Here is a 27,142-nt window from a genome sequence, read left to right as displayed (position 1 = left end):
AACTGGCAGTGTGATCCTCATGTACGAGTTCATATGTAAAATTTACCATTTTACTGACCCATGATTGCTGGAATATGAGCTGGGCCTTAGGTATACTTGTGACTTGCCTTTTGGTACCAAAATAAAACTTTGGAGTTTTCTCTGCTACTGGCAACTATCAAGCTTGTCAGACATCACTCCTCGTTGCATTATCTTTGGATATACATTGTTAGTATGCCATACAATAACAAGTGTTGTGATTTTGAAGGATCAGGAGCTTCTTGTGTTAGTGTTACTGTGCATTGTGCTGGTTTACTGATTTTGTTTCAGTAGAGGTTTATAACAATCAAATACTTTATTCAAGACTTTAACACAATACATAACATCTGATCTACTTGTTTTTTTAACTGATTAACGTTTGTACACCTATCATCCCTATGGTTGATAACCTACATTAGTTCCTGAATATGTATCGCTTCAATTTTTAAATTCTCCTTTTCAAATTCCTTCATGGGCTCCCCACCCCCATTCTGTAACCTCTAACAGCCCTTACCACCTACCCCAGCCCCCACCAAGATTTTTGTGCTGCTCGCATTATGTGCCTTCAGATGTCTCGGCCCTAAACTCTTAACTCCAACCTAAACCTCTTGCCAAGCTTTTTTCCTAATATCTCTGTGGGTCCCTGTTAAACTTTGTTTGATCAGGCCCCTCTGAATCACCTTGGGATGTTTTACTACTTCAAAGATGCTAATCACATGCAAGTTGTTGTGTTCCTTTTTTATTAGGATAAATAAATGCAATAGGATGTAACCAAAGACAGGTACTGTTTGCAGAGCTTTGCTGTTAGTTTCTGATTGTAACTCTCTTGGTAATTGTTCAGCTTTGTAAGTACGTTTGCTATAGCTTATTTACAAATGAATCACAAAAAATTTTACAGTAAGTAAAAGGAAACTGCTAGTAAGTTTCGCCATTTCTGACAAAAGGTCATTGATCTGAAACATTTATTCTGTTTCTCTTTCCACAAATGCTGCCTAAGTCGCTGAGTGTCCAGCATTTTCAGTTTTTGTTTACTTTTGCAGCATCCGCAGTATTTTGTTTCCGTACCAACTTTTACAGCTTTGTATTTACGACATCTGCAATAAAGTACGTATATCTTTTACTATAAATCCTGTACATTTCAGGACACGAATATATTCAAATTGTCGATGTGTTGTTGGTGTTTTTCAATAAAGGCTTCCGATAAGCGTAGCTTCAGTGTAATCACAACGAAAGGTGCAACTTTATAACTTACTCGACCTTACTTTCTACAAATTAACTGCAAACTATCTTCACTCCAGCAATGTGATGAGAGCGCGATCATCCCTTCCTTGCCAAAGCATTTCCCCATCAAAGTGAACCAGACCGTGTTTCCTTGCTCGCAGCAGGAGCCCCACCACTTTATTGGAAATTGTTACATAGGCATCAAACAATCTTCCAAAAGTTATACAAATGTTTCCATCCGACCCGAGTTCGCCGTTCCTTCTGATAATATAAAGCAACTCCTCAACTTCTTTCCCGACCAGGATATGTGCATCTTTGCCCCTCTGGTCGGTTTTAGACCCCTTTTTAGGATGCCCGTATTCTTCTCCCCCTCTCTGCAGCTGCAAAGTCACCGCATGGGAGCCACTGAAAGGATTGCACCTCTGGTACTCTCTATGATCATCGGCCCATTCCTGCCACTTCTCCTTTAGTCTTGCTGTTCCGGGCTGTCCTGGCATGCCTGGCGCTATGTGATTGCCTCCACTTTCTGCCATTTCTTTTCCAATAGATTAGGATCCTCTAATCCTAGAAGGTCATCACAGCCATTTCTTCCCCAGGAATAATCAGCAGCTGGAAAGTAGGATTCGTTTTTATTTTAACCACCCGCGCATCAACTTTCACTTGTATTGATGGGTTTCAGGTTGGTTTTGCCTTTAGAAAACCAGAGCATTGGTCATTTCATACTGCAGTAGGGACACCGCAGACTCGCTATCAGCCCGCGACTCACCAAGTCAGCAGCTGGTAGTTCAGGGCGGGGTCATTATGATGGACAGTTTAATCAACCAATAGAACGGTGAATTCCATCGGGGCACCAATGGAAAAGGGCAGAGGGTGGGAGCACCATCTGTCTATTGGACAATGTTTCTAGTTCCAATCAGTGGGCGTTCTCTTTCAGTAATACTGATTAAATGATATTCCGCTATCCAAAAAGCAAAATACTGCTGATCCTGGCAATCTGACACAATAACAGGAAAATGCTGGAAATACTCAGCAGGTCAGGTAGCATCTGCGGACAGAGAAACAGAATTAACGTTTCAGGTCGATGACCCTTCATCAGAATTGGGTGGTCATCGACCTGAAACGTTAACTCCGCTCTTCAAGTAGTGCATGGAAAATTCACTACTCAGTCTATTAGCTTTGGGATGCTGCCAGACTTGCTGAGTATTTCTGGCACTTTTTGTTCTCATTTCAAAGTTCCAGCATCCACAGTATTTTGCTCTTAAGATTCAGATAGATTTGAACCAGTGAGTTAAAAGAAAAAAAAGACTTACATTTATTTGGCGCCTTTCAGGACCTCAGGGCGTCCCAAAACGCCAATGAAGTACATTTGAAGTGTAGTCACTGTTGTGATGTAGCAAATAGGAAAATTACCAGACACTATTGTCAAGGATCTGTTAACGGCAGAGTATGTCTGATTGAGTTATTTGATGAAGTAACACAGAGGGTTGATAAAGGATGTCCGATGTATAGACTTTCAAAGGCGTTTGATAAACTACCAAACAGACTTATTAGTAAAGTAGACTCACAAGGTATTAGAGGGATGGTGGTAACGTGCGTAGGTAATTGGCTAAGAGGTAGTGAGTTATTTGCAGCATGAAAACTGCAAGAAATGTTGCAAACGTTCAGGTGGAGGGGATATATATATATATGCATATGTGAAGTATATATATACATCTTGTTTCCCGGTCAACGTTCAGCCGTCAATTGACTCCTAGTCTTCTGCTCAGAATCAGGAGGCAAGTTTAAGGGAGTTATATATCTGAAACACATTATTTTACAGTTTCCTGTGTTTCTATACTACAATGAATGTTTACTATATAAAATTTTATTTGTAATCGTATGCTTTGTTTGAACTTGATCTCTACTCCGTGAATGCGAAAAGATTTGAGGGTTTTTTTATATCAAAAACTGGCAGGACGGTTATTTCGAGTTGCTGAAGAAAACAATTTCCAAACAAAAGATAAAAGCATATATACCAGCAGTACTCAACGAAAATAATGAAATATGATTTGGAAGTAGTAGAATGCAAGTATTTATTAAGAACATAAAACAAGGGGTAAAGGTGGTGTGTTTGAGTGTGAGGGGTGAGTCAGTGCCGGAACTGATATCCGGGGTTTAGGGGGTGCGGGTCGGGATTGTTTTGTTGACGGACGGGAAGATGGCGCTGTCCAGTCGGGACGTGTTTCGGAGGTTTTTGCTTCTTTTAGCTCAAGAAAACCTGGAATTCCGGCTCCCGGTGAGTCCTAGTGCGGCCTGGATCTGCCCGGTGATATCTGGAGTGGGATTGTAACTGAACTCCACATCAGATCAGGCCCCACAGAGCAGCTTGAATAACAACAGAAAACGCTGGAAAGGCAGCGGCGGAGAATTTGCAGCGATTTCTGTTTCCATTTCAAATTTTCAGCACTCGCAGAATTTTGCTGCTGTTTGAGTGCCGGGGAAATATGTGCGAGCGGTGCCACGGCGGCATCCTGGATAAAGGCCAGCTCAGTCTGTTTGGAAATGTCGGTTTGTTTTTCCAGTTTCTTTGCTGAGGACACCAGTTCATTTCAGCGGACAGTCCGTGCTCCAGGTGCCCGCAGTCTCTTGGTATCTCGCCCAAGTTCACATCAAGTGTGACATCTTGCAGCAGTCATTCAGACTATTCCCACTGCTCCGACAGCGACAGCTGGGCAGTCATGTTGTAAAATGTTGGGATGGGCACCGATGATCTGCAGAGTTGTGCCAGTCTCTGCCATCTGTGGTCATTTCTTTATCGCACCTTTTAAGCGGTGGAATCTCCGCCCACCCCCTACAAGGCAAATGTCAGGAGGGCAGAGCCAGTTTCCCTGCACCAGGAGTTCCCGTTTTCCTGGCTGTGTCAGGATTTGAAGAACTTTTTGCTGGTGTGGTGGGTGAGAAGAAACACAGGGATGTAAGTGGGCCCTATCATATGGAACAAGGGAAGACCTTGATCCCTGAAAAAGGTGCAGAAAATGTATATTGAGAACAAACCTTGTTTGGCCCCCTTACAGAGGGCAGCTGTCTATCCAGAGAGGCAGTCAGCCATCAAATTCTCTAGCTACTTGCATTAATGCTAGTACTGTTGCACTTCACCACTTTTATCAACAATCTAGATGATGGCATTAGGAAAACTTTCTACAATGAATGACATGAAGATATGTCAAATTTTATGAACCCTGCATGGAAAAGATAGATTTGTGACAAATCTAGATGAAACGGTGGAATGGGTCTGTGTCTGGAAACCCATACACAGTGTGTTCTACTAACAGATGATATGCCTGGTACATGATATACTTGGATCGGGCAATCTCCAACTGTATGTTCACCATTCAGTATTGGTGCTTAATGCTGCTGATTGAGGGACACACCCGAGGGTTATTGTGCATTGGAAGGTTATTGTGAAACAAGTAGGGTGTTATGATGTATTTCCAGGGCAAATAAACATAAACTAAGAAACATTATCCATTCTTTGTGGCCTTGTTCAGGCCAGATAGAACCTTACAGCATAGAAGGAGGCTCTTTGGCTCATGATGCCTGTGCTGGCTCTTTGAAAGAGCTGTCCACTTTAGTCCTACACCCTCACCTTTTCCCTATAACCCTGCAAATTAGTCCTCCAAGTATATGTTCAATTGCCTTTTGATAGTTCCCACAGAATCTGATTCCACCACTTTCAGTTAGTGTATTCCACATTAAAACAACCGTCTGTAGGGACTAATTACTCCTCATTTTCCCTCAAGTTCTTTTGCCAATTATTTTAAACGTCTGACCTCTGGTTACCAAGCCACTTGCGAGAGAAAACATTTTCTCCCTACATGCTCCATATAATGGAAGTCTCTCATCCCTAATATTCCCCAGTAAGACTCCTCGTAAAGGCCTTGACATTATTTCTAAAGTGTGGTGGCCAAACGTCATTTATAAAGGTTTAGCATGGCTTCCTTGTTTATGTGCTCAATGCCCTGATTTACAAAGTCAAGTATCCCATTTGCTTTCTTAACCACCTTATCAGTTTGCTGTTCCAGGATTTGTGAATATGCACCCTGAGATCCCTATATTCTTGCACCCTCCATGTTGTTTTCCTCAAAGTGAATCACTGCACACTTAGCTGCATTAAATTGCATCTGTTGTTTACCTGCGCATTTCACCAGTCTGATGATGTCCTTCAGAAGTCTACTACTATCCTGCTCATTATTTACTACATTGCAAAGCTTTTTTAAATATTTTTCGGGATTTTGGTATCGCTGGCTAGGCCAGCATTTATTGTCCATCCCTAATTGCCCTTGAGAATGTGGTGGTGATCCTTGAACTGCTGCTGTCCTTGGGGTGTAGGTACACCAACAGTGCTGTTAAGAAGGGAGTTCCAGGATTTTGATCCAGTGACGGTAAAGGAATGGTGATATAATTCCAAGTCAGGATGGTGTGTGGCTTGGAGGGGAGCTTGCAGCAGGTGGTGTTCCCATGCATCTGCTCCCTTGTCCTCCTAGGTGATAGAGGTTCGGGGTTTGAAAGGTGCTGTCGAAGGAGCCTTGGTGCGTTGCTGCAGTGTATCTTGTAGATGGTACACACTGCAACCACTGTGCATTGGTGGTGGAGGGAGTGAATGTTGAAGGTGGTGGATGGGGTGCCGATCAAGTGGGCTGCTTTGTCCTGGATGGTGTTGAGCTTCTTGAGTGTTCTTGGAGCTGCACTCATCCAGGCAAGTGGAGAGTATTCCATCACGCTCCTGACTTGTGCCTTGTAGATGGTGGACATGCTTTGGGGAGTCAGGAGGTGAGTCACTCGCCACAGAATTTGCAGCTTCTGATCTGCTCTAGTAGCCACAGTACTTATATGGCTGGTGCAGTTCAGTTTCTGGTCAATGGTAATCCCCAGGATGTTGATGGGGGATTCAGCAATGGTAATGCCATTGAGCATCAAGGGGAGATGGTTAGATTCTGTCTTGTTGGAGATGGTCATTGCCTGGCATTTATGTGGTTTGAATGTTACTTGCCACTTAACAGCCCAAGCCTGGATATTGTCCACGTCTTTCTGCATCTGGACACGGGCTGCTTCTGTATCTGAGGAGTCACGAATGGTGCTGAACATTGTGCAGTCATCAGCGAACACACCCACTTATGACCACCTAATGGAGGGAAGGTCATTGATGAAACTGCTGAAGATGGTTGGGCCTAGGACACTACCCTGAGGAACTCCTGCAGTGATGTCCTGGGACTGAGATGATTGACCTCCAACAATCACAACCATCTTCCTTTGTGCTAGGTATGATTCCAACCAGTAGACAGTTTTCCCCCTGATTCCCATTGACTCCAGTTTTGCTCGGGCTCCTTGATGCCACACTTGATCAAATGCTGCCTTGTTGTCAAGGGCAATCACTCTCACCTCACCTCTGGAGTTCGACTCTTGAGTCCATGTTTGGACCAAGGCTATAATGAGGTTAGGAGCAGAGTGGCCCTAGCGGAACCCAAACTGAGCGTCAGTGAGCAGGTAATTGCTGAACAAGTGTTGCTTGATGGCACTGTTGATGATGCCTTCCATCACTTTGCTGATAATGTGAGTAGACTGATGGGGAGGTAATTGGCTGGGTTGGATTTGTCCTGCTTTTTGTGGACAGGACATATCTGAACAATTTTCCACATTGCCAGGTCGATGCCAGTGTTGTAGCTGTACTGGAACAGTGTATGAATGAATTACTTTTATCTCTCAGTGTCATTCTAAGATTGCTTTGCCCACGTGCTCTATTGAAAAAGAAACACTGGCTGAGAAGTTGTTACTACATTGGATAGACATATGGATGAAAATGGAATAGTGTAGGTCAGATGGTTTCACAGGTCGGCGCAACATCGAGGGCCGAAGGGCCTGTGCTGCGCTGTAATGTTCTAATTCTAATGTGATCATAGAATCATAAAATGATGCAGCTTCACTCTTTCAGGCAGTGCATTCCAGATCACAGCAACTCGCTTTTTAAAAAAAAGTTTTCCTTATGTTGCCTCTGGTTCTTTTGCTAATTACCTTAAATCGGTGTCTGCTGGTTACCGACTCATCTGCTGTAAACAGTTCTTCATTTATTCACCCTATCAAAACCATTTATGATACCTCTATCAAATCTTTTTCTACACTAAAGAGAACAACCCCATCTTCTCCATTGTTTCTGCATAACTGAAGTCCCTCATCCCTGGTATCATTCTAGTAAATCTTTTTTGAACATTCTTCAAAGTCTTGACATCCTTCTGTAGCTGAGACCTAACCAGTATTTTATAAAGATTTAGCACAACTTCCTTGCTTTTGTACTGTATTCCTCTAGTAGTAAAGCCGAGAATCCCATATGCTTTTTTTTTAAGAACAGCCTTCTCAACCAGATTCTCATCCTTGTTTTCAAATCCCTCCATGGCCTTGCCCCTCCCTATCTCTGTAATCTTCTTCAGCTCTACAACCCTCCAAGCTATCTGCACTTCTCCAACTCTGGCCTTTTGAGTATCCATGATTTTAATCACTCCACCATTGGTGGCCATTCCTTCAGCTGCCTAGGCCCTAAGCTCTGGAATTCCCTCCTAAATCTCTCTGCCTCTCATCTTTTCTTTTCTCCTGTAAGATGTTCCTTAAAACGTACCTCTTTGAACAAGTTTTGACCAAGTTTGGCCATCTGCCCTAATATATCCTTATGCAATCCATATCAAATTTTGTTTGATAACGTTCCTGTGAAGCACCTTAAGATATTTTACTATGTTAAAGGTGCTATATAAATACAAATTATTGTAATATTTTTTATGCTTGATTGTACCTTGTCCTTTTTCATAACTGTTCCAAACCTGATGATATGATCAAAAGCAAAATACTGCGGATGCTGGAAATCTGAAACAAAAACAAGAAATGCTGGATTCACTCAGCAGGTCTGGCAGCATCTGTGGAAAGAGAAGCAGAGTTAACGTTTCGGGTCAGTGACCCTTCTTCGAAGAAGGGTCACTGACCCGAAACGTTAACTCTGCTTCTCTTTCCACAGATGCTGCCAGACCTGCTGAGTGAATCCAGCATTTCTTGTTTTTGTTGCTGATGATATGATCATTGTGCCCCAAATTCTCTCCCACTGAAACTTGCTCCGCTTGCCCCACTTCATCCCCCAGAACTAGATCCAGCACTTCCTTGTTCAGCTGGAAATACATTGACCAAGAAAATTCTTTTGTACACATTTAAGGAATTCCTCCCCTCTTTGTCCTTCACACTACTATGATAGCAGTTTATATTAAGACTCTTGAAGTCCCGAATTACCATTACTTCATAGTTCTTGCATTTTTCTGTAATTTGCCTGCACATTTTCACCCCAACTTCCCATTTTTTGCTGGCCTGCAGTAAATGCCCAATGGTGCAATAACTTCTCTGTCATTCATTAATTCTAATCAAATGGACTCTATCTTTAGCCCCTCAACTACATCAGCCCTCTCCAGTGCGACAATCATTTATTTGATTAATACTGCCATCCCGCCCTCTTTTTTTCCTTCCCTTTCATTCTGGCCAGGAATATTAAGATTCTAATCCTCCCCTTCTTTGAGTTAGCTCTGTTATTGCCACTATATCATAGTCCCATGTGGCAACTTGTGCCTGCAGCTCACTGACGTTATTTACCATGCATTCACATACATGCACTTCAGATCCACTTTAGACTGCTTCGAATTTGCTCTCTGTCTGATCCTTCCTCTCTTTTTCTGGACTGTTCTTTACTCCGGTGCTTTTTGCCTCTGCCAGACTTCTGTCCATCCTGTTCTTCCTCTCATGTTTTATCTTGGGCCAAATTAGGTTAAACCTTCCTCCACAGCTCTGGATAACTAGTATTAGTGCTGATTTGATAAATCCTCTAGCAGTGTGATAGCACTTTTTAATTTTCCTTTTTAGTCCATAAATATTGAGAGTCATTCTTATAATGCAGTAAACTTTGCTGATAATACCATCATATGTATTCCATGAATAGGTGATTTGGTGGGTTAGGGCACAGTTGTTTCTCCACTGATACCTCAGCCCTGCAGACCCAGATGAATGATCTCTCTAATGTGTGTTACAAGTTCCAAGTAAGCTTAATTTGGGTTGTTCATTTTATTGTGTAACTCTTCAGTACCTCTCAAACCCATGACCTCTGCCACCTAAAAGGATAAAGGCAGCAGGTGCATGGGAACACCACCACCTCTAAGCTTACCCCCAAGTTACATGCCATCCTAACTTGGAAATATATTGCCATTTCTTCATCGCTGAGTCAAAATCCTGGAACTCACTCCCTGACAGCAGCTTCACCACACAGACTGCAGCGGTTCAAGAAGGCGGCTCACCACCACCTTCTCAAGGCCCATTAGGGATGGGCAATAAATGCTGACCTTGCTAGTAATGCCCACATCCAATGAATGAATTAAAAATCACCCTTTTCAGCTTATATGCATGTTATCTAGCACAAGATATATTTTTGTGGTGCAAAATGGGTAGTATCTGTCTGGTGATGCATTCTGGTCCAGTGAAAGGAAGACTGTCAGTTCCCATGTTCATTCACCCTGAATGCCATTCAGTGATCCTTCTAAACATGAGATAACCTCACTCCACCACTCTTTGAATGGTGGACAGACTGTTTATGCTGTTTGTGATTGAAAATTATTGACATAAAGATTTGAAGCAAGTGTTATCATTGTAATGTCATCCGACTGCTAATTGATAATTCATTAGACTATTCCCACTTGTCCAGATTCATTAGACTATTCCCACTTGCCCAGAGTGATTTTCAAGATTATTTTAGCACCACAGGTCTGAAGAATTTTGGAAATCTTATTTAATATCTTCTTATTCCATAGTACTGTTATTTGCTAATATTAAGCACAGCTAAAATGCCACAAACAAAAGATATAAGAGGGATATTGCAGCCCAGATTGGGAAGTCCTGTGCTGTGACCAAGGAAGTGCTTGATAACTGAGTGCATTTTTTGAATCAAAAGGGTTTTTAATTCAGCTGCTTGATTTTTAACGTGTGCTGTGCCAACCAAATATCTATTTTCTTTTGTTACAGGAGCTGAAGTCCCTGTTTTCTCTTTGTGGTGGACGGTTAAGAAGTGAAGAGAACTTTGACGAAAAGGTAGGGTACAGTACACCCTCAGTTTGTACAATCAAATACTAATATAATCACAGGATGCTACAGCTGCAAAATATTGGACTTGTTTATGATTTTTATGTGAGATCTCAAATCAAATTACAGTCTTTGATTCTCTCCTTGTTATCTTGTTTTCAATAATATACACTAATTTGTTTGTGGGATTTTATGTTTGAGCTATGAATGCTTATGATGGTTGGCTGTGCAAGTATCTGTTTGTATATCAATATTCAGAAAAGAGCCTTTTGATATCAACAGAAGGGCATGAGTAATTTTTAATGGCTGGTGATGACCACCATTTCCCACAGTCAGCACACTGAGCATCCCAGGCTAAACTACCAGCCTAATTTTTCTATCCTTATGGCCTTGGTTGTGTTCTCCCAGATCAGTTTTCATCACCTTGACCACCAAACAAATATAATTGATCCCACCCAGCTAAATACCTGCAAAATAAGAAACTTAATTTAAGCCAAAAAACAAAATACCGCTGATCCTGACAACCTGAATTAAAAGCAGAAAATGTTGGAAACATTTGGCAGTTAGGCAGCATCTGTTGTAGAAGAAACAAAAGTTAATATTTGAAGTCTTATGGCCCTTCATGGTGGAAATTGAAGTCCTTATCTAGAGTACATGCTTTACTTCCTACAAGTGGTGTTCAACGTGGAGAAAAACTGATTCACTGGTTGGGGGGGTGGGGGTGGGTGTTGGAAGTGTGGGGAGACATAGTAGCTTTCCTTGGCCTTGTTTGACTTTATGCTGACTCATTGTTAAGGGTTTCATTTGTCTGTGCCCCCACCTCCTTCATTGTTGGCTGTGTTCTGCAATTCCCTCCCTAAATCTTCTACTTTGCAACCATCTCCCTGCTGCTTTTAAGACTGTTCTTAAAACCCATCTCTTTAACCAAGCTTTCAGTCACTTCATGCCTCAGTGTCCATTTTTTCCATATGGCTGTGTGGGATGTTATTCTGTGTTAAAGGCGCTTTATGAATGTTGTTGTTGTGCTTACAGGGGCTAACAATACTACTGGCATCAAATCCTATGCCACAACAGGACTGATAATGAAAAAAGTACAGAGATCATAAACCTTGTCTCCTCAGTCCTAGTGCATTTAGAAATGATCAGGCTAAGTGTAAAAAGTGTTCAGAGAGATCTGCAATTCCTATGTTTGAATGTTGGCTCACAGAATTGCAGGGAGTGCAAGGTCTGTTAAAGGAAAAATGTAACAAAAAGGGATTAATTGGTTCTAACTGTTGCCATAATCTATTATTAGATTTATTTCATGATGCATGAAACATTCACATATTGTATGATATTTGAACTTAGAGCTGTTTTTTGGATTTAGAAAATTGGCTTGTGGACAGAAAACAGCGAGTCGTAGTAAATGGTTGCTTTTCAGACTGGAGGATGGTAGACAGTGGTGTTCCCCAAGGGTCAGTGCTGGAACCACTGCTTTTTCTTACTATATATAAATGACGAATCTTGGAATAAAGAGCGGAATCTCAAAATTTGCTGACAACACTAAACTTGGAGGTGCGGCAAACAGTAAGGATGATAAGAACTGCCTGCAACAGGACATAGATAGGCTAGCAAAATGGGCAGATAAGTGGCAGATGGAATTTAATACTGGCAAATGTGAGGTGATGCATTTTGACAGAAGGAATAGGGAGAGGCAATATATACTTAATGGCACCGTTCTTAAGAGTGTGCAGGAAGAGAGGGACCTGGGGGTGCATGAGCATCGATCTTTGAAGGTGGCAGGACATATTGAGAGAGTGGTTAGTAAAGCATATGGGATCTTGGGATTCATAAATAGAGGCATTGAGTACAAAAGCAGGAAAGTTATGCTGAACCTTTATAAAGCTCTGGTTAGGCCCCAAATGGAGTATTGCATCCAGTTCTGGTCACCACACTTCAGGAAGGATGTGAGGGTCCTTGAGGGTGCAGAGCAGATTTACCAGAATGGTTCGGGGGATGAGGGATTTTAGTTACAAGGTTAGGTTGGTTCATTCTCCTTAGAACAAATGAGATTGAGGGGGGATTTAATAGAAGTGTACAAGATTATGACAGGCTTAGATAAGTTAGACAAGGAAAAGCTGTTCCTTTTAACAAATGGTACGAGGACTAGCGAACACATTGAAAATTTTGGGCAAGAGATGCAGAGGGAATATGAGGAAGTACTTTTTTACGCAGCAGGTGGTAATGACCTGGAACCCGCTGCCCACAAGGGTGGAGGAAGGGGAGACGATCAATGACTTCAAGAGGAAGTTGGATGGCCACCTTAGAGAAATAGACTTGCAGGGTTACGGGGATCGAGTCAGGGAGTGGGACTGACAGCAAAGCTCTGTGGGCAGCTGTCATGGAGTCACTGGGCCGAATGGCCTTATTTTGTTGTGTCAATGATTTTATGGGCTGGATTTTGCCAAGCCCACGATATCAGGCTCCGTGGCAGGGGCGGGGGGTGGTGGGGTGGCCGGAAGATGGGTCCGGCCCGATCCTCCAGGCGGCGGCGGGTCTCCGTGGCAGCCTCCGCACCGCTGAGTGATGAGAACAGCATTTCAATATTTAAATGAATGACAGGAATAAATTTAAAATATTCTTACCTTCAATCTTCCGGGTCCTCCGCGATCTTCGGCACAGCGGCCGGCACTCCCGCGCCTTCAATTCCCCGTCCGGGAAAAGCTGGTGTGATACTGGTGGGGAGTTGGGAGGAGTTGAGATTTTCAATGCGGGCTTGGGGATGGGGTCAAATAAACATAATGGGTGTAGGGGATGGTGGGAAGGGGTGAACTTTAAACTTTGTGCAGTCTATGGTAGGGGAGGTCAGATTTAAAAGGTAAGCGTTTTTGGGGGGAAAGGCCAAATAGTTAATGTAATTGTTTAGGGGGGTGGTGGGGTTGCAAAGGGGCGTTATAAGTTTATTACATAAATTTTGGAGGGGAGTGGTTGCTGTATCTTTAAAAATTCAAATCTGCCTGCAGGGTTGGCTGCCTTTTAAAAATGGCGCATGCGCACAGGCAGCTGATGCCATTGCCGGCGACGGACAGCCTGCCTCCTCCACGTGATAGGGGGAGGGGGCTGCCCCGGCTTTTTAAATGAGCCGCCATGCGGGAGGTCGCAGCGGCTCTTTGGCGGGCTGCCATTTTTTGAGCTTACCGCTGGCTCTTAAAATCCAGCTTATGTTATAAACCATCGCTATATTGTATTGCTTTGTGTGTGTAAGAGGCTTCTCTGCCCGTTTGTGTGATTTGGAGTTTTGTTGCCAGTTCTGATTCCTGATGTAGTTTTCACTCCCTTTTCCAAATGGGTGTGTAAAGCTGTACTTTAGGAAATCTTTGAAGTTTCAAAGCACATTTTTGTTGGAGAGTGATGAACATAAAGGTTCAGATTCTCATTATGTTAAATGAACTCTGATAATTTCCTAGATGTGCAGTTCCATTTAATGTCAATGTCTTTTAATTTTGACTCACTTTCACTAACATACTTTTAATAGATTCATCAACATAACATTGTTGATGTTCCAAGGTGATTTAATGTATAAGTATATTTTCCTTTTCAGTCTCCGTTCTGGATTCTACACATTCCCACTGAGGAGATGGCAAAAGGAATCATGAAGCGGACCGTGTGTGCAAAGTATGTGCTTCGTATAATTGTAATGGATGCACAGTAGTTGAAGAATATTGTTTGCCTTTCTAGTTGTTTTTATATTGCACCATGACCTATGCTATTAGTGTCAGTTCCTGACATGTGGGTCTCGTAACTGGCTACAAGCTAAGAACTAACGCTGGGATTCATTAGAATTAATTGTTGTGCAAACCTGGTTTAAAATGGGTTGTGGCGCTCTACATGACGCTCAGGAACCAGTGTCAATAGTATGGGTCTTAGTGGAATATAACAATGACTGTTGTTGTCAAAAGTATGACATCAGCATTCAGTTAAGTGCATTAAGAAAAATATGTACTTGCAGAAATTCTTCAGTTATTGCAAAGACTGAGTCCAACTGACAACTTTAGTTGCTTTGTTTTTCTGAAATAAATGATGAAAAATAGTGTTTTGCTTGTCTTCGTTCTCCCTTCCATTCTTTTAACTTTTTTCACCCTTCTAAAAATCCATTTACTATGTTCCCTTTATCTGTTCAGTCAGTCACTTCATCAAAAGCTCTATTAAGTTTATTAAACACAGCAGCACATTTATCACATTATGGATTCTAAGTATTTTGCATAATTGACATTAGTCTATCTGGTTGATAGTTACCTGATTGATCCTCCTCTCTCTTTTGAACAAAGATGTTACATTGGCTGATCTCCTGTGCAGTATAGCTATATATTAATTTTGTCCTCTATCCATCTCATATTGGAAGATTTCCCACTGATCTATTAATCTGTTTTCTAAATTTTCTGCCCATTTAATTTGGGTCAGATCCTTTAATATCTCACTGAACTCTGCTCTTTACCAGTCCAGCATCCTTATCTATAACTCATTATCTTTTTCTTGCATTGCATATTACCCCATTGTTTGCATATTAGTTGTTCATCATTCTTCATTTCCAATAACTAAATTAAGTAATGCTTCCTTCCTTGATGGACTAGAAACATACTTTGCTGGATGCACTTTGAAAAATATTCCCCATTTTGACCACATTTATTACAACGTATATTGGGATAATTAAAATCACCAATATTATGTTGTTCCTACATATCTCTCCAAACTTTCTACAGATCTTTACCTCTATCTCATCTCTACAGCTGGATGAGCTCTCATGCATGCCAAAATTGCATCAGTTCCCTTCATATTTCTTCACTCTATCTTTATAGAATCTGTCAATCTAACTTGATGGAATATACTTACATTCTTGTAATGTAATAGTATTATTCACTTAAATCACAAGCCCACCTTTTATATCCCTCTCTATCTCTCCTAAATTTAAGTTCCCAGTCCTGTCTAAATTAAGCCACAAATTTGTCAGCCCTGGCTCAGTTGGTAGCACTCTCGCCTCCGAGCCAGAAGGTTGTGGGTTCAAGACCCACTCCAGGACTTGAGCACAAAAATCTAACAGTTCTGAGGGAGTGCTGCACTGTCAGAGATGCCATCTTTCGGACCAGACTTAAACCGAAAGCCCCTACCCCTTCTCAGGTGGACGTAAAAGATTCCATGGCACTATTTCAAAGAGGAGCAAGCGAGTTATCGCCGGTATCCTGGCCAATATTTATCCCTCAATCAACATCATAAAAACAGATTATCTGGTCATTATCACAGTTCTGTTTGTGGGAGCTCGCTGCGCGCAAATTGGCTGCCGTGTTTCCTACATTACAACAGTGACTACACTTAAGTACTTCATTGGCTGTAAAGCAATTTCGGACATCCAGTGGTCATGAAATGAGCTATATAAATGCAAATCTTTTTTCTCTGTTCTAACTACTATATCATATTCCTTTAATTTCTCTCATTTTACAATACTGTTTTAAATGTTTTGTGCATTCATTTTGCATGACTCAGTCCTGACTCCAAAGTTTTGGAACTTGGCACGTCATAACATTCAAGGCTATGGGCCAAGTGCTGTCAAATGGGATTAGGTAGACAGGTCAGGTGTCTTTAATGCATCGGTGCAGACTCGATGGGCCGAAGGGCCTCTTCTGCACTGTATTATTCTGTGAATCTTCTTTGGGTTTTTTTTACTTCATTGTTTGATATCACTTGCCCCTTCTGCTATAGTGCTTTTATCTCTCGCTACCACATATCCTGTTTCTTTTCTTCCCTGATAGTATTTTTACACAATTCAATTCATTTCAGGCAAACCTTATGCTTTTATTCTAATAATTTTATTGACCTACAGTTCCTTCCTAGTCTCAAACATTGAGTTTCCTCAAGCCTTCCAGCCACCACAACAGTTTAAATCCTTCACTGCAGCCACGTTTGACCTTCCTAATTTTCCTCTCCTTAACATGTTCAACATGTAGCACAGTGTACAATCCAGGGATTATCATCTTTGAGCTGCCTGTGCCAATCTAGAGCCTAACACCTTAAATTCCTTTGCAGGACCTCAAATGTACGTCTTTCTTTGTCATTAGTTCCAATGTGAACTGTGACTTCTGGCTGCTCTCCCTTTCTAGGACTTTTTCCAACTATTTCATAATGTCCTTCATCCTAACTCCAGCCAGGCAACATGCCACTCCCAGTCATGTCTGCAAAAACAGACTGTCCACATCTTTGATTAAAGGATCCTCCACCACTATCACTATCCTTTTCTTGCCTCTCATCTCCCTAGGTAGTCATTTATTCGTACAATTAAATGATGAAACCATCCCAGAGCATGTTTGAGTTTACATTAATCTCAGAATTTTCAAGGACTATTCTTGAGCAGTGGACAGAAGTTAAACGAAACATGCAATGATAAGTCTGAAGTAAGCACTTTTCACAAAAAGACTAGAAGTAGATTGAAATCTCTCGAGGCAAGGTCAATTGAATATTTCAAAACTGTGATTGTTAGATTTTTGTTAGGCAAGGGCATTAAGAGATATTGAACTAAATAGTAAATGAAGTTAAGATACAGGTCACCTATGATCTAATTAAATGGTGCAACAGGCTAGATGGGATGAATGGCCTACTTCTGTTCCTGTGATTTTACAGAACAGAAAATGCTGGAAATTCAGTCAACCTTTAAAAGAGAAAGAATGGTTAATGCCTAGGGAGTGATTCTCCATCATAATTCTATCTCTTGGTGTTCTGCAGAAGGATCATTACAGTATTTTTTTCAGTTGCTGATTGGGGCCCTGCCATTTGCTGTCCCAGTGACCCCTGGTCCTTCTGGCTAGTGCTGGAGAATCAGAGGACCGAATATTGTCCTGTTGGAGAGTGGCGAGTACCTGCAGTCTTCATTTGTGGGCTGCTCTTCGATCTGAGCTGTCTCAACAGTCTGTGGAGGTTCTGCCAATAGTCCCAGTACCTGATTTCTTCAAGTTCCCAGCAGGCTGATATAAAAGAAAATGAGATGGGAAGCTGGAGCTGTTCCCTACTGCCTCATTTATATGTATACAATGGCCCCATATCCAGCTCTTCCTCCAACACTCCCTCCTTGGGGAAGCCCTGGAAATTTTGAGGTTACTTAAAAGGGGCATTGACCCAGCTAAATTAGCCACCTCACCTTTTTTCTGACCTTTGTGCCAGGGATTCCCTGGGTCCAAATATCAGGAAAATTGGCCCCTATGTCTTTTAAGGAAAACTCTTTCACATCAAGATGGTTTACAACAGACTAATGGAAGAATTACAGTACAAGCTGTTCTCGTGGTGTTTCACCTTGGCCACCGTATGGCAACAGCATCCATGTTTGAAGTAGTTGTTTTAGACACAACAACCATGCTTTACTTTGCAGATCAATATTTGAATTGTGGGGTCAAGGAAGAACACATGAAGAGCTGTATAACTCACTGAAAAATTATCCTGCAGACAGAATGGTGTGTATGCACAGGAACCATCTACATTGTCTTGTATACATAGCTAAAACTATTGGTCTGAGTTAAATTAACCATTTTTATTTTCCGACTTTAGATCCCATTCCTTCAGTGTGGTTCAACATATCAGATAAACGTTTATGCATTCAATAAAACACTGAAACATAAAGAGAGGATTCAAAAGATAGATGTATGTATGATATTGCTTTATTTTTCTGTCTCTGGTTTGGCCTTTGTTTATTTTCATATTGTCATTGATTAGTCTAGAGTTCTGAGAACATTGTGATTGGAAAAAGAACTTCCTCGATGCCTCAGTTGGTAAGTGTAATGCTAAGTGTGGAACTATACCACAGAAAACTGGAAGGTCCTGGATTTTAACCCTGGTCTTGGATTAGATGGTTGGACGGGGGCATAAAATTTGGTGTCAGCAAATCTAAGCTAGGGAGGGAAAAGTAAGTCAAGGCGACTCCTTCAGAAAACATGGCCATGGATCAGGCTCTGTTCTGATGCTCTTCACAGTAGCTCAGCACTCACTATCTTACCACGCGCGTGGAAAATGAGAACCTGAGTAAGATATCAGATGACAGCTGCATACTGAAACATGAATCTGTAACTTCGGGAGAGATTGGGGACCATTATGAAAAAGAAAAGAAAATAATTTGCATAAGACTTGCTTCATTTAAGACAGCCACTTATATTCAAGCTTGATATACTTTTGTCAGAATAATTGAGGGTCTTGTAGATTTTTTTTTTCCTCTGGGAAAATTGTTGTCTTTTTATATTTTCATTCTCCATTCTAACTATAAATGTCAATCAGTGATTTCTTGAAGCTTCCTCTACACTTTTTCTTCAGCCAACGCTTTGCCCTATTTTACTCATTTTACAGACCACCTTCCCTTCAGTAATGCTGAAAGCAGCAAGTATTTTAATGAACTATTAAGTTTTTGTTTTTTGTATTTCTGAACGCTAATCTCAAAACCGCAGTACGTTCGAACTGTATGCCTAGATTGCCCCCATGTATTACTGTTTTCAAATAGAGTCATACCGGTGTAAGGTCGCCACTTGTAAAGATAGAAGGTAAATCTGAGCTTATTTGGATCATGGTTATGTATCTCCTTGTTGCTAACTATCATCAGCTGAGGCCTGGGAGTAGGCTACCTCCCTAATTGGGCTGTGATGCAGGAAAACCAAGGGGGAAAAATATCTAAAAATGCTTATCATATTGTAGCCAGACACCTTCATGGTTATTGCATGAGTGGGCTCAATATTTTACCCCTCCATCACTGGCGCACTGTGGCTACAGTATGTACAGACTAGAGGAAATGCTGCAGAAACTCATCACTGTCACTTTGAAACCACCTTCCACCCCAGTCACCTCTGCCACCGAGAAGGGCACAAGCAGCACTGTGGATGGTAGCACCATCACCTCAAAGTTACTCATCATCTGTTTTAGGCATATATTGCCATTTCTTCATCATTATTGGGCTAATATCCTGGAAATCCCTACCTAAACCATTGTGGAAGCGCTATCGCCACAAGGACTGCAGTGTTTCAAGGGGAAGACCCACAATTGCCTTCTCGGGCCGAACTAAGGATGGGCATTATTGCAGCCTTGTCAGTATCGCCCAGATCCTGAGAGAAAGTAAAATAAAAACACCCAGCGGTCAGAGTGAGAATGTGTAAGATGTGCATGTGTTGGGAAAGAAGAGAGTGGAAACCTGCCAAAAGGGTAGGGAGAATTTTATTTTGATTCATTCATGGGATGTGGGTGTCGCTGGCTAGGACAGCATTTATTGACCATCCCTAATTGCCCTTGAGAAGGTGGTGGTGAGCTGCCTTCTTGAACCACTGCAGTCCGTATGGAGTAGGTACATCAACAGTGCTGTTAGGAAGGGAGTTCCAGGATTTTGACTCAGCGACAGTGAGGAACGGCGATATAGTTCAAAGTCAAGTGTGTGGCTTGGAGGGGAACTTGCATATGGTGGTGGTCCCATGCATTTGCTGCTCTTGTAATTCTAGGTGGTAGAGGTCGAGGGTTTGGAAGGTGCTGTCTAAGGAGTTTTGGTGCGTTGCAGCAGTGCATTTTGTAGATGGTATACACTGCTGCCACTGTGCGTTGGTGGTGAAGGGAGTGAATGTTGAACATGGTGGTTGGGGTGCCAATCAAGTGTTTTGATTTGTCCTGGATGGTGTCGAGCTTCTTGAGTGTTTTTGGAGCTGCACCCATCCAGGCAAATGGAGTGTATTCTGTCATACTCCTGACTTATGTCTTGTGGACAGGCTTTGGTGAGTCAGGAGGTGAGTTACTCGCCACAGGATTTCTAACCTCTGACCTGCTCTTGTAGCTACTATATTTATATAGCTACTCCAGTTCAGTTTCTGGTCAATGGTAACCCCCAGGATGTTGATAGTGGGGGATTCAGTGATTGTAATGCCATTGACTGTCAAGGGAAGATAGTTAGATTCTCTCTTGTTTGAGATAGTCATTGTTTAGCACTTGTGTGGCGCGAATGTTACTAGCCACTTATCAGCCTAAGCCTGGATATTGTCCAGGTCTTGATGCATTTCTACATGAACTGCTTCTGTATCTGAGGAGTTGCAAATGTGCTGAACATCAGCGAACATCCCCACTTCTGACTTATGATTGAAGGAAGGTCATTGATGAAGCAGCTGAAGATGGTTGGACCTAGTACACTACCCTGAGGAACTCCTGCACTTCTGAGATGATTGACCTTCAACAATCACAACCATCTTCCTTTGCGCTAGCTATGACTCCAACCAGTGGAGAGTTGACCCCTGGTTCCCATTAACTTCAGATTTGCTAGGGCTCCTTGATGCCACACTTGGTCAAATGCTGCTTTGATGTCAAGGGCAGTCACTCTCACTTCACCTCTTGAGTTCAGCTCTTTTGTCCATGTTTGAACTAAGGCTGTCAGGAGCTGAGTGGCCTTAGCAGAACCCAAACTGAGTGTCACTGAGCAGGTTATTGCCAAGCAAGTGCCCCTTGAAAGCACTGTCGATGATACCTTCCATCACTTTACCGATGATTGAGAGTAGACTGATGGGGCGGTAATTTGCCGGGTTGGATTTGTCCTGCTTTTTGTTTACAGGACATACCTGGGTAATTTTTCACATTGCCGGGTAGATGCCAGTGTTACAGCTATAGTGGAACAGCTTGGCTGGGGGCACAGCAAGTTCTGGAGCACAGGTCTTCAGTACTTTTGCTGGAATGTTGTCAGGGCCCATAGCCTTTGCAGTATCCAATCCCTTCAGTTGTTTCTTAATATCATGTGGAGTGAATGGAATTGGCTGAAGACTGGCATCTGTGATACTGGGGACTTCAGGAGGAGGCCGAGATGGATCATCCACTCGGCACTTCTGGTTGAAGATTGTTGCAAATGCTTCAGCATTGATGTACTGGGCTGCCCCATCATTGAAGATGGGATATTTGTGGAGCCACCTTTCATGACTGGATGTGGCAGGACTGAGGAGCTTAGATCTGATCCGTTGGTTGTGGGATTGCTTTGCTCTGTCTATCGCATGCTGCTTACGCTGTTTGGCACGCATGTAGTCCTGGGTTATAGCTTCACCATGTTAACACCTCATTTTGTGGTATGAGGTGAGATATGAATGATGGGGAAAGGGTGCCTGCCGGTTTGAGAAAAGGTACATTGGCTGAAGAAAAATTGGTAAATTATCCTTTGATACATGTGTAAGGTTAGGATAGCCTAGCGATTATTGTACTGGACCAGTAATTCCAAGGTTGTGAGCTCAAACCCACCATGGCAACTTGTGAAATTGAACTAACCTGTGGGTTGTAAACTGGTAAACGATAATTCTTCTTCAGAAAAATAACCATGCAAATTGCCAGTTTGTTGGAGACACCCAGCTGAGTCACCTCTACCTGGTCCAAAGTAGATGTGTCTCCAGTCCCACACTATGTGGTTGGCTCTTAGGGCAATGAGGGATGTGCAATGTCAGTATCTCCCACGTCCCAAGAACAAAATAAAAGTGTGCCCGAAGGATGGAGAGAGAATCAGATGTGTTCTGTACAAGTTGCTGAAGAGAAAATGTCCAGTCTATAATTTGCTTCCCCAAACCCAGTATAAGGATAAGGACCCTCCATTCCTGAGTTTCATTGCAGAAACTGCCATTATAATGGTCATATTTAATTTATCTCTTCTGGCTATATAGATGGATTTTCAATGTTTTTGTCAATCCAAATGATCTTGTTATTAGAAATTGTGAATAAAGCCCGTGGGATTCCTGCATAAGACAATCATAAAAGGCCCTCAAGAGTAAAATCATTGTCACCACACTAATATATATAACAATATATAGAGTAATTATTGAAGTTGTCAATAAGTTAATAAAATATTTTTTCTGACTGGTGAATTGTCTTGGTTGTTACATGTGGTTTTGTCTTAAATTTTATTTCATGTGTTATACAGGATTTAGGATTTTTGCCCTTTCAAGGAGCAGTGAATCTAAAGAATCCAGAGCATGTGTTCTGGTTACTTGAAGACTATGGTACAGACCCAAATAATGCTCCAGAGAAGCCCTTTTGTATTTACTTTGGAAGATGGGTGAGATTTATAGAACATGCACCTTAAGGGAAATTGAGTACTAGTTTATAATTACACTTTTATTATGTTCCTCTCTGTGGGTAATTGTGCTGTCTGATGTTGTACAGATTTATACAAACCATAAAATGTCAAACTTTTAATCCCTTTGCCTGTACTGCGTCAGTTGATCTCAATCAAACTGGCCTTAATTGGCCTCAGTGCCTGGCCTGAGTGGGACCCAGCCAGGACTCCTATTGTGACCTGTGCTAAAAAATTTTATGGATGTCAAGTCTTTGCTGTATGGCTTCCATGGTAAAATAGCCTGTGGACACGAGGGGGCTCAAAGCCTATATTACTTTTGGGGCATCTAGGCTGCTTATTATTGGGGTGGGTGGAGGTTAGAACAGGACCCAGTTATGCCGGTCTCTATCGCATGAGCCCTGAACTGGCGATTTCCTTAGCTAAAGGCGTTGGGGACTACGCCCATCTGCCCATGATGGGATTTGCAGGATGATATTGCCACTGGAATTTCTTCCCATTCCGACTCTGGTTCCCTAACACACTGTACACTTGCATGAAGCATGTGTGCAGTACTTTAAGCCATTGGAAGAGGTCTTGGTTTCCTTACAACGGTCAGTCACAAAGCTGACGTTCCAGCAAAGGGACACGTTATGCTGCACTCTTCCATTTGCTTCAGTGGCTGTCCAACACCAGTTGATTCATCATCCCCCATCCCCACTTCTACCTGGAGATACTTGTCTACTTCATGAAAATAGCCTGACCCTAGGATTTGCGATGGGGCCAGTCATAATTGTATAGTGAACCTGCAATCCTGCTTCACCCCATTATGTCAGCAGAACAGGAGTACAAGCTTTGTTGTCTAGGTGCAAACCTGAAGAGTGGACACTTGAGCAAGTGAGAACAATGAGTATTTATCTGTGGCACTGTACCCTCTGAGAACCATTGCATTCATGAGAAGTGAGGGGAATTAAGAGATTTATAAAAAGTTCCTGTGTTGAGGAAAAAACTCTGTAAGCGATAAACAAGGAATAATTAATACAGTCTATAGAGAACTGGTAAATTCATCAGTTTTGTTGAAACTAGAAATCTTGATTTAAAAGTTTTAATATATGTCTCATTATTTGATACTCTAATATGTTTAGTTTCTCTTTTGATTGGTATATGTCAGAAAGACTGGAAATAGTGTATTCTTAAAAAATAATTTGGAGATAAGTAAATCCTTAATCTGCTGCCACGATCCGTTTCTGTTTTAGCTTGCTGATGGTCGAAGGGAGCTAATCAACTTGTACAGTGTAAAGAAGCGTCACTTCATTGGTAATACCAGCATGGATGCATGTCTGTCCTTTCTAGTGGCAAATCACGCTAAAGCAGGAGCTAATGACTTGGTATTTGATCCATTTGTGGGAACAGGTAAATAGGAGACTGATGAAGCATACACCAAGTGCACACTATATTCCATTTTTTGCATGCTAAGAATTTGGTTTCTTTTCCCTTTGTTATTTATAAACTCCAAAGGCAAATTGTCCAGCAAGTACATGGTTGCAGTTTAGTTTTCAGTTCCTATCTGTTACTTTCTAAAACCAGGCATTTTATATTAATTCTTTGAATGTCTGTCTGTTTTCAAATTATTTTTTGTTTTTGCCTTTTTTGGAAAATGTGATTAAGGCATGTTTTGTGGATGGTGTGGTTTGAACTTTACCTTGGTCTTATAATTTATATGGTTGTGTATTTGTATTTAGAAATATGTAAAGAATAATGCCAATGAAACTGCGCTTTAAGCAATAGTTGTTGATCTCAAGACTTGGATTTTGCAATCAGCGGTAAATGAACGGCGCTCTTTTCCTTACACATTCTGTCGGCTTTTACACTGCGATTTGCAGTTATCAGACAGCCAAAATAGTACAGCACCCTCTACTGGGGATCTGGGACCTGTGTGAACAGGGCAAGCAACAGTGTGTCTCCTCAATCAATCAGATTGAAGAATCCTTACTGAAGCATGCACAGTCTAAATCAGGAAGTTTAAGCCAGAATGTTAATTCAATGTCAAATTATGTACAGAAAGTGAAAGAAAGATGGGATTAAGAGAGAGAGAGAGAGACAGAAAAAGTAACATTTTAATTTTTTTATTTTAATTTTTAAGAATCCCGAACAATAATTAAGGAAGGAATAAGAATCTTTACTTTTCAGGGCCAGAGAGATTGCTTGGCAGTAATTAAGACTTATTGTGCTGTTAAAAATTCACTTACTCTTGAATGGACAAGCCCCCCTAACTTTTTCTGGCATGTTTAGTGGGTAAGTAATGCAAGTGCATGCCCTTAATGTGTTTTGATGCCAACTCTCGGTGAGGCACTGGTGCAAGGATACGTGTGGAGGAGCAAGGCAAATCGGACAGCAGTTTCCTGTGTTTAATTGTGCATGTGCAGACTGCAAGTTGTTGTCCGATTTACTCCTAATAACGGTGGGCACTGATAGCCTCGCCGTTATTCAAATTGCAAAATTCAGGCCATTGATTTTCCTACTTGTGGGAAAGTTCCTTTCTTCAGGTGGATCTTGTTGTTGAGACAGGGCATTATACATATCAACAAATCTTTGCTCCCCACCATAGGTTGGGCCATGACAGTCCAGTTAGCTTTGAGCCAAACCACTGCTAAAGATCCATCGGCACAGTTGGTGAGACTACTGAAACAGATCAGTTTACAAACTTTAGATTGGTGGAACTGTCAGACAATCGTCATGAATGGCCATTTTCAGCTATTTATGTTGATTTTCTAGTGGAAGAGGCAGGTGGGGTAGGGTACGAGTGGGGTCTGCTGGTCTCCTGTCAAAGTTCCAGTGGGAGATGGAGAGAACCTCTGCAGAGCTTCAGGGCTGGCAATTCTACAGGCCTTCAGCATTTTGTATATTTGACAGTTTAATGTCCTATTACAGCAGTTCATGTTACATGGTCACATCTTGTATCTCCTAGGTAGTCTTCTTGTAGCTTGTGCCCATTTTGGAGCATATGTATGTGGGACAGACATTGACTACAACATTATTCATGGGCGTGGTAAGTAACCATACTTGAAAAGGAACCAAACCCTTTCATTAAGTTTTGCATTGCTAATAAAGGAATGTATGAATTTGTGGCACTCATGCATATAATTTATGTAAACTGTGTTTTCTTAAAATAAATAGTAGGTTTACCTCTTCTGCTGCACCTGGGAAATAGGTGTTTATTTAAAAAGTAATTGTTGAAGAATTTTTTTCCCCTTTAACTTCACTTCAATGGGTTAATTTTTGAGTCAGATATACATGTTCTCTGCAAGGACCAACAACTTCCATTTATATGTCACCTTTAATGTTTAAAAGTACCAAAGCAGTTCATGAAAGTAAATAGAAAGGGCAATGGACACCAAGCTATGGAGGGAGAGATTAGAGTGAATGATTGAAAGCCAGGTTGATTAGGTTTTGTGAAGAGTTGGCTGAGTAGTAGCACTCTTGCCTTTGAGTTCAAAGGTTGTGTGTGTGTCCAAACCCCATTCCAGGACTTGTTTCAGTCTAGACTATGTCTTTTGTTCAGTGGAGTACGGAGGGAGTGCTGCATTATTAGAGGTGCTGCCTTTTGGTGGGATGTTGTGCTCGGCAGGATTTAAAAGATCCCATGGGACAATCCACAAAAGAGTAGAAAAGATCTCCACTTGTTTTGTCCTTTGTTTGTCCCTCAACCACCTGCACCAAAACAGATTAGCTGATTTCTGTTTGTTTGATCTTACTGTGTGCAAATTTGATTGCACTTAATTGGCTGTAAGTCATTACGGGACATTCTGATCACTTGAAAGATGCTATATAAATACACCTTTTCTTTTGTTTTAAAAGAAAGGGAGCCAGTGTAATTCAGTGAGTTTGGGGTTAATGGAGTCAGTTGGACTTTTGTGAGACAGGATATCGGCTGTTATGTTTTGGACAAGTTGGAATTTATGGAGGATTGGAGGCCAGAAACAAAAATGTTGGAATGAGCAAGGCTGGAGGTTACAAAAATATGGATATAGTCGGGGTGGGAGTTAATGATACAGAGTGAAATAGGTGCTGTCAGTAATGAATGGTGGGTTGTCTGGGGGCAGTGGCAGGGGGTTGTGGGGGGAGCTTTTGTAAGAACAAAGAGAGGAAAATCACGTGATGGAACTAAATTGAAAACAATGAAAGGAGCATAAAATGCAAAAGTGGAAGTAGAAGCATAAAAAAATTCAGAGAAGTGTGTACAACGGAATAATGAAATTGAGAAAATAGAGACTGAAAAGAATATGATCAGAGCAATTTCATATTTGTTAGTTATGTGGTAGATTTAGTGTGGGCTGGTAATTTTATTATTACGGAGTGATTACTACAGGCCATTCTTTAATTCTGCAGGTAAAGCCAGTCGGAAGAACCAGAAATGGAGAGGACCAGATGAGAACATCCGGGCTAACCTTCGCCAGTATGGCTTAGAGGAATTCTACATTGATGTACTTGTTTCCGATGCATCAAAAAATATATGGAGGAAAGGGAAGTTGTTCGATGCAATCATAACAGATCGTAAGTTGATACTGAAGAATGCTAAAGTTCCAATATACTGAATGGGAGGAGAGGCTGAGCAGCATTTTCCCATTCTTTACTGACAATTTTTTTGTTTAAAGTGTATTTATATTGTGTTTAAGATTTTCTTCCAGTGCTGATGAGCTTTTAAAAACATTCACCTGTGCC

General features: G+C 41.6%; 2 protein-coding genes across 2 annotated transcripts in view; one reads left to right on the top strand and one right to left on the bottom strand.

Annotated features, from left to right (window-relative positions):
• Positions 1-550: 550 nt before the first annotated feature.
• On the bottom strand, positions 551-1,986 carry si:dkey-29b11.3 (actin-binding Rho-activating protein-like). Its single transcript, XM_068025319.1, has one exon. It carries the CDS (start codon positions 1,770-1,772, stop codon positions 1,308-1,310), a length of 465 nt encoding a protein of 154 aa, XP_067881420.1. The 5' UTR covers positions 1,773-1,986; the 3' UTR covers positions 551-1,307.
• Positions 1,987-3,411: 1,425 nt separating this feature from the next.
• Positions 3,412-27,142, top strand: part of trmt11 (tRNA methyltransferase 11 homolog) — a 97,795-nt gene continuing 74,064 nt past the window's right edge. Inside the window, exons 1-9 of the mRNA XM_068025293.1 lie at positions 3,412-3,514; positions 10,312-10,377; positions 13,949-14,022; positions 17,759-17,840; positions 17,935-18,027; positions 22,289-22,423; positions 23,677-23,833; positions 25,389-25,469; positions 26,810-26,974. Of these exons, the coding sequence (XP_067881394.1) occupies positions 3,437-3,514; positions 10,312-10,377; positions 13,949-14,022; positions 17,759-17,840; positions 17,935-18,027; positions 22,289-22,423; positions 23,677-23,833; positions 25,389-25,469; positions 26,810-26,974 (931 nt within the window). The 5' untranslated portion in view covers positions 3,412-3,436. The remainder of the gene's footprint in view (positions 3,515-10,311; positions 10,378-13,948; positions 14,023-17,758; positions 17,841-17,934; positions 18,028-22,288; positions 22,424-23,676; positions 23,834-25,388; positions 25,470-26,809; positions 26,975-27,142) is intronic.

Source organism: Heterodontus francisci, chromosome 3 (genome assembly GCF_036365525.1).
Source record: "Heterodontus francisci isolate sHetFra1 chromosome 3, sHetFra1.hap1, whole genome shotgun sequence".
NCBI lineage: Eukaryota > Metazoa > Chordata > Chondrichthyes > Heterodontiformes > Heterodontidae > Heterodontus > Heterodontus francisci.
Note: the sequence above shows the minus strand (reverse complement) of the source record. Positions and strands in the feature narration are given on the sequence as shown.

Excerpts from the sequence above, each read along its gene's own strand:
- si:dkey-29b11.3 (XM_068025319.1), bottom strand. The coding sequence starts at position 1,772 with ATGGCAGAAAGTGGAGGCAATCACATAGCGCCAGGCATGCCAGGACAG.